The following is an 8,120-nucleotide window of genomic DNA, read 5'->3' as shown; positions in this document are numbered from 1 at the left end:
CCCTGATCCGTTTGGTACCTTCTCTTGTGCATTACAGGACCTCCCACCCCCAGGATCACAATGCCCATGGCAAGGGAAGGCGGCTAAGGCTGTCATTAAGTTTTTATAAAACAGAAGGGATGGTTTTGTCTGACCAACCTCTCATTAGAATTACCTGCAGACTCATGCACCCAGAGTGTTCATTATGCATGAGGGATTATTAAGTAACCTGCAGTTCGCTATCAGCTCACTGCAAATAGCTATCGTCAAAGGTGCTGCTCCCATAACTGATGTAGGTGTTATTTTAATGCAAGTACCCTCCTAAGAAGGGATCGTTATAGATTTAACAACCAGCACACACACACCCTGGGAAAAAAAGAACTGTACAAGTTTCATATAAGAAATAAGAGGACATGGATATTACAGGCTTTTAATAAAAATAAGCTTAATAAGCTAAAGACCCATAGATGACAAGCAAAGGTTCATTAATACATAATCCTCAGGCATAAAATAGAGAAAAAGCAAATACTGGATGCAGACCAGATTGCAAGAGAAACACTTTTTTCAAGGAACTGATTGCTGAGCTACCTCCATCTAAAGACAGAAGATGCTTGAAGAACATGGCAGTCTCCTGAAATGAGCAGCTACTGATTGCAGGGGAACAGAGGTGGAAAGGCAAACCATACTATTTACTCCATATATGTTTCACTGATGATAATAGTAATTTAAAAAAAACCAAACCATTTCAGGCTCTGGATACTTGAAAGCATTACAAGTAACAGCTCATCCATCTGAAGGTGTTAACCACGAATGAAGCAGAATGCATATGCAAAGCAGCCTTTACCAATGTAGGGCCCTCCAGAGGATCTGGGACTACACCTCCCATCAGCCCCAGCCAGCATAGCCATAGAGTGATGGGGTTGATGGGAGTTGTGGTGCAAAGCATCTGGGGGGCACCAGGGTGGCATAGTGACCCAACCACTGTTTATTTCAATAGGTCTCAATTCTAGCACATTGAAAACGGAGGGTACCTAATACCACTCAGTGTCTTGTACCAAAAATGTTATGCCACATATCAAACACAACATAATAGGGCTGGTGGGCGGGAGGGTTTTTTTTTTTTTACTGTGGGCATGATCCAGCCAAACATTAAGTACGTTCCCCACTAATATAATTGGGAGAGATTAGTCATTCACTTAACTCTCCCACTGCTACCAGTGAGCTGTAAAAGTGCTTAATTTCGGGCTGGATAGGGGTCTTTTTTACTTTCCAAATCCAGCTCAATCAGGTGGTTGAATTTTAAGTACAACCCCCTCCCCCCCCCAAATGAAATTCTCAACTCTTCAACCCCAAAATGTCCTTTTCGGACAAATTTAAATACCTGGTCCAATCTTGACTATTGAAAGAAGTTACATAAATATGGAAGTCTATAAAACTATATTAACAATTTTAACCCTGTGGCTCAAACTGGACTACTCTACAAAAAGAGAAGGGCGGGGGGAAAGGGCTAATAAAGTCTCACTCTACCCTAGAAAAGTTATAAGTTAGGATATTACCACTGGTATGTTCCCTACCACACAGGACTGCTAAAGCCCCAGGAGCGAGAGAGAGTGTTTTGTAGTTCTCATCCCTTTTGCACCTCCAGTCCCACCAAAACCTGTCATTAGGTGTAGGTAGGTAGATTCAAGAGTTGCTTCAGAGCAGTCCCCCCCCCCCAACTTTTCATAACGCTCGGCTTAAACCAGACTCTTCCAGGCCATTCCTCCATCTTCTAACACACTGCCTTTTGTCAAGGTGCCCTGCCAGCCGCAGACCCATTTTCCAATCCCTCCTGCAAGTGATTGCTGCTAGTTAACATTTGATCGCACAAGCCTTAAAACTCTGCAGCAGCTTCCCTGGACCGGGTAGCCTCCTCCGTGCTGGAAGTTGGTAGTCCAAAAGCAGCTGGAGGGCAACCAGACTGGGGCGGGGGAGAGAGTCTTCTCTACAGTAAGCTAGATGCAAAATAATACACATTGCAACTTGATTCAATACGTTAATTAAAACGAAAAACAGTTTCATCAGTCAATCACACACACACACACACAAACACACACACATCAGTCAAGGCCACCTGGGTGTGCCGGCCAGCAGCCATGTTAAAGAAACACATGTGTAAGAGTCAAAGACCCAGCTAGTGACTCGATAACCAGTTAACAAGATACCAAAAACTCCTTGCACAGAGGCTGAGGAGTACAGCTAAAAAAAGAGCAGATTCCAGTATGGGTACACGTATAAATCTAATAGCATACACTAGTGCTACATATCAAAATCCTGTACAAGTTAAAAATATTTTTCTTAAAAGCCACATAATCACAGTCACCCTTTTGGCATTTGGGGGAGGGGGGCAGAGCTTCGTTGGAGCCAGGGCCCAGCCCCAGGAACCAAGGTGAAATGCCAGGAGCGTGTGACATCACTGTAAACAGGAGGGTGCCTCTGAGCATGCGCAGAGTTTTATTTGATGGAGCCTCTCTCTTTTCGAAAATTAAGCATGGCACATGGAAGTTACAGGCTACATTAAGCAAGGCCCAAGTGCTTTATGATTCCCTCTTAATTAGTGTCAACAAAGAAGCATATTTAAGACAAATGGGAGCAGAGAGTAAAGACTAGTAGAAGGAAGGAAGTTCTCCACAGCAGCCTGCCATGTGGCCACAGCCCTGCTCCCAGCACATGGTATCTCCCTTCATTGCAGTGGAAGAGGTGGACCTGTGGACACTGCAAGACAGGGAAAAGGGGGTGGGGAGCAACTAAAAACAAGAGTTTATAATGTGGGCAGGACTGAACAATAACCTTCTTGCACTTCATCTGACCATCTGGACCAAACTACCACATAAGTTGGGCAAAGCTCTTCTACAAAGTAACATATACCCAGCTTTAGGGCTTGTTGGCTGCTTTAGTATAAAAATAAACATCTGTGCCACTCAAAACCAAATCAGAATTGTGTGACATAATTAAGATGCTAGTGATGAGCAGCTCCAGCCAGAACAAGGAGACTGAAAGGCTGGTGGCTTTTTACACAGAATCATAGAACTGGGATCCCAAGGGTCTAGTCCAATCCCCGGCAATGCAGGAATCACAGCGACAGAATCCCTGGCAGATGCCCATCCAACCTGCTTAAAAACCTACGAGGAAGGAGATGTCCTTGCCAACAGCCTCTTGCTCTTGGAGTGACAAGGCTGGGATCTGAGGAGCTCTGCAACAGAGCATCTAAGGTGACATTTTAACCTGCAGAAGAGGATTTGCAAAACATGCATAGAGCAGTGTCGTTGTCTGTAGGGCAGAATAAGGAAGCCCTGGCAGGCACGGAGGGCAGGTTAAACGGGACTCTTCCTGCTATGGTGCTGCCTGCCAGTCTCTCCCAAATAACCACAGCTGAAACACAGGATGTCATCCTCCTTGCAGCCATTTCTGGTTCCTTCCTTGGTCCCATTGCGCACAAGCCCTTTTCACCTGCAGTGAGGCACAATGGGAGGAGGGAGGAAAGGAGAGGGAGAAGGTCCACAAGGGGAGTGCAGTGAGGGAATCTATAGCTGAGTCCCCCATTTTGCAGCTCCTATTCCTAACTGCTATCTGGCAAGGCATGAGGGGCCTCTGGAACAGGTACTAAGGATGCAATTCGGAGGAAGTTAAGTGCACTTGAGTACATTTGCCTGGATATCTAAAAACAAAACAAACCAAACCTCACTTTATTAAAAAGCTAAATAGTCTAACTCGGGAGGCGTGCATATCTATTATGAAAACAACTATAGTGCAGAAGTTTATAGCGTAGCATGTAATCGTGTAAAACGCTTTGGACGAAGGGACCCAGTTCAGTGGCAGAGCATCTGCTGCCTTGCAGAAGGCCCCAGATGCAATCTGGCATCCCCCCAGGTAGGGCTGAGAGGCATCCCTGCCAGAAACCCTGGCAAGCTGCTGCCAGCCAGTGCAGACAGTACTGAGCTAATGGTCTGACTTGGTATAAGGCAGTTTCCTATGTTGAGAAACTCAATGGAAGGGGGGGGGGGGAATGCTGTAATTTTGAATTCTACCATTTGGATACAAGGCATATTAACCACATCTTTCAGAAACAGTTCCACCCACCCCCCATTGGTTTCAGTTGCATGTCTTGCATTCTGATGACACTTGATAAATAAGAAAGGGGGTCTCCCTCCATCAGACGCTGAAACTTGGAGGGACATGTGAAGAGGAGCATCTCCAATATGGGAAACAGAACAAATCTGTCTCACGCACAATCATTTGCTGGGCGTTATGGACTGGGAAGCCTTCCTTGGTAGTGAGTGTGTTCATGTGGCACGCTTCACATGAGGAAAGAGGCACAGGTAGGCTTATCAAACGTGCTTGGGGGTATATGCAATTTGTCTACAGAGAAGAGAGACCTAAGAAGGAAACCGAGTGTGTATGGATCCTCGAAAAGCTGATGAGATGAATGTGTGTATGCTAGAAGGTGGATTCCTGAATTTTGAGGTTTCCTCTACCTTGCTAATCGTTTGTGAATTAAAATGGGAGTCTGTATACAAAAGGGACAACAAACATTCCCCCAATGGTAGAGTATGTACAAACGACAAATCCACAAAGACCACACCATCCAGTTATAAATGGGGGAGGGTCCCAAGCTCCAGGGTCGAGCATCTCTGTAGTTCAATCCCCATCATCTTCAGAAAGGGCTGGGAGATAACTTTACTTGGAACCCTGGAGAGTTAAGCAGTGTAGACAACACAGAGCAAGATGGACCTATGACCTCACTCAGCATTAAGGCAGCTTCCTATGTCCCTATGTTAGCAGGTACCAGATCCTACAGGTATTTAAGCACACCAATATATGGGACACAGACTACAAAGTACAGTGGTACCTCCGGTTATGAACTTAATTCGTTCCGGGGGTCCATTCTTAACCCAAAACTATTCTTAACATGAGGTGCACTTTCGCTAATGGGGCCTCCTGCTGCTCCCGCACTGCCAGCACGCGACTTCCGCTCGCTTCCTGGGGGAAAATTCGCAACTAGGGGCATCTACTTCCGGGTTAGTGGAGCTCGTTACCCAAAGCACTCATAAGGAGGATGGTATGTAGCCCAAGGTTCCACTGTAGTCCCACTGAACTTAGTGGAACTACTTTGTTTTCTGTGTGTCACATATATCTGTGTCTACTGGGCAAATAACAGTAGATGAAAAGAAAGGAATTTCCCTGATCCAGGAAGTTGCCCATCCATTCTGTAATGCCTTGTTGAGCAAAAACACCTTGAGCAAGCGCAACACCAGTAATCAGGGTGCACCTGGCAATTATATTTCAGTAACAAACACAGCTGAGCTAAAAATAATGCTCCTCATGGTCCCGATTTCTGTTACTGCCAAGACTGGTCTGTCCATTTTGACAAAGAGCCGCTTATCTGGTTCTTGTGTATTCCCATTAACAGCAATGGAGCTTTGTGATAGTTTGGCTCCTCCTAGATTTGACAAATACCTGACCAAATTCAATATGTGAAACAGAAACGGCATCTTCAAACCAGCATTTCCAAATATTTGCAAATCCACTATGCTGCAAAGGCAGAAAATCTATTTAGCACATTTTAAGCAGCTCCTTGAGTCATCTTACAGTGGCCACAAGGTGTCTCAAATAGGGTTCTCAGGAACTACTAAGGAAGGTAGCCTTTAGTCATTAAAAATATGTTCACTACCTTCATCGGAGTAACAGCTCAATGACAGCTGCTTTAAATGCTGCACTGGGCCTCTTGCAAATAATCCTAGAACTGGGAGATTTAACCGCCTGAACATTCCCCTGCACCTGCAACAGGTGTTGGCTAGGCACTGGTAATCTCACATTTCTTGATCAGTTCACATTGATTACCACACACTGCTTTTGCCCTCATCCAAAATGCTGACCAGAACATAGAGCACTGAACAGACACACACCTGCCATTCTACAGGGCAGGAAGAATGCATGATCTCCTTAACCACTTAACCAATGCTCCTTAACCACTCTAAGAAGCAAAAGCTGTCAATCAAGCAGTCTTGGTCAGATGCACATTTCTTACCAATTGCAGATGCTACCTGTCCTTGGCAGAGGAGCATATCAATTTATACAGGACAAGGGCTACCAACGGGCAGTGCCACAGGCTTGGCTGAATCTGCCCTGGGCCATATTAGCACCTCTTTTCCCTTATCAAATGAACCTTTGACTGCCAGCCCGTTAAAACTGCTGAGCTCCCTTTCCCCAGACTCCCCTAATGAACTTTCAGAGCCTTTAAAACAAGTTAGTTAAGGCAGCACATTGTGAGGACAACCCAAGAGTTAAATAGGTTAATGGGAAATCAGAGGAAAATCAACAAGATCTCCCTGTGACAGAGAAGGAACACTGAAATATACATTGAAGTGGAATGTGGTGATGTTGTGCATAATACCACCTCTGAGATCATTGCAACTACAGTATAAATCAGGCCTTCCACACTGCAAGAAGTGAAATATCTGTAGGCTTGGGGCAATGCTGCTTCATTGAATTGCTACTCTCTCCTTACCCTTTCCTCACCATTCCTTCAAATGGTCTAACAGGGATGGCCCTGGCAGGCGAAAATGCAGGTACAGAAGCAAAAGCTTTTTTTTTTTTTAGGAATGTAAAAGCAGTCCCTCTGCCACCCATTTCCCAAGCTGGATGTCCTCTAGTGAAGCGGCCAGGCTGGCGGTGGGATGGCAGAGGATAGAGACAGACAGAAGAGGCCCTTCTCCTCGCTCTCCCCTGTTCTGAGAACTGCTGACAAGGGCATCTGCGGACATCCAACGTGAGCAGCAGAACCTCTGCAAGGGAAGTCGCAAGTCTTGCTCCACTTCACTGGAACTCACACTTGGCAGTGTGTGTCAAAACATCTTCTACCATAGCCCAAAATTTCTCTACGACTGAAGTGCCAACTGTCTGGGCAAGGTCCACGAGGCACTGCAACGGCAAAATCTCTGTTCGTTCAAGCAGCGCCAGAGCAAAATCTTTCACTGAGAGGAAGGAGCCAGCACTACGTGGCATTGGGCCTCAAGAGACTGTCAGCCACAACGTCACTAGCGAACCCTAAATGCTCGTTTTCAACACGATCCGTAAGTTTTCTTTTTAAAAAACAAAGAGAGGTAAATTCTCAGGTGAGGGACTGACTTAGGTTCCCCTTTGCCAGGAGTTAAAACAGATTCCGCTTGCAAGTCCAGGCTTCTGCTCCCAGGCTCCTTTAAGACACGCTGGAACAGCGGATGCTTGGGGAGCCCATCTGGGTCAGGACCTTGTCTAGCCACTGTAAGGGGCCGTTCAGATGGAGCTCGATCCAGCAGGGAGTGCTTGTGACCGTCTGCCGCCTAGAAATGAGGAGAAGGAAGAATGAGAGTCAGGGCTATGTGCTCCCCACACTAAAAATCGCAAGAGAAGTTCTGCGCCAGGAATTCTGCAACCAGTACAGATTGTGTCAGTTCTAGAGCTGCATATTTTAAAGTGTGCACCCCCTTGTTCGGCTTCTACTAATCAACAGGGGGGAGGGGAGGCAGCCCTGCACAGCCCCCAGAACCTGCGTGGCCTTTCAACAGCTGGGCAGCCCCCCTTTCTGCAATCTAAGGGAGGGAGACAGAAATAGGAGGTTTATTTGAGACATGGGGGGCAGGAGGGCAGGCAATGTTTCACTGGGTGGGTCTCCAACTGTGCAGACTTGACAAAGAGCTACATGAAGGTTTTAGCTGCCCCTCTGCCCACACACATGTAAGCCCCTGCCCATAGCCTTGAGGACTAGTAGCTTATACTTAAAAACAAAATAATAAGGAAAGGGGTTTCTCGGGATGCCAATTTGTGTGCCAGAGTCCAAAGACTGAACCCTGTAGAGCTGTAAACCCTCCCCGGAAGCTTTGCAGGTGTTAAGAAGCACCTCCCCTGTCTCTGCAAGCACAACCCAAAACCTATTTTGGCTACCCTGTAATTGTCAAAGAGAATCACCACACCCATTCCCAAGCCACTGACTTAGAGAGGGGGTGGGGACAGAATGGGAAGCTCATTCTGTGCAGCTACATGGCTGCCTAAAAGCACATCTTTTGTACAAATCAAAAGCCTGAAGAGCAAAAACAGCAAAGGCGAGTGATTTGGGAAGCGGG

General features: G+C 46.3%; 1 protein-coding gene and 1 long non-coding RNA gene across 2 annotated transcripts in view; one reads left to right on the top strand and one right to left on the bottom strand.

The window, feature by feature from the left end:
* The window catches only part of LOC310663909, a 253,653-nt gene that overhangs the window by 95,424 nt on the left and 150,109 nt on the right, over positions 1–8,120 (top strand). The gene's annotated exons all lie outside the window — the stretch shown is intronic.
* The window catches only part of SMAD3 (SMAD family member 3), a 61,197-nt gene continuing 53,470 nt past the window's right edge, over positions 394–8,120 (bottom strand). Inside the window, exon 9 of the mRNA XM_083412167.1 lies at positions 394–7,340. Coding sequence (XP_083268293.1) covers positions 7,217–7,340 — 124 coding nt within the window. The 3' untranslated portion in view covers positions 394–7,216. The remainder of the gene's footprint in view (positions 7,341–8,120) is intronic.

The sequence above is a fragment of the Podarcis tiliguerta genome, assembly GCF_965153285.1.
Source record: "Podarcis tiliguerta genome assembly, chromosome: 14".
NCBI classification, from domain to species: Eukaryota; Metazoa; Chordata; class Lepidosauria; order Squamata; family Lacertidae; genus Podarcis; species Podarcis tiliguerta.
Note: the sequence above shows the minus strand (reverse complement) of the source record. Positions and strands in the feature narration are given on the sequence as shown.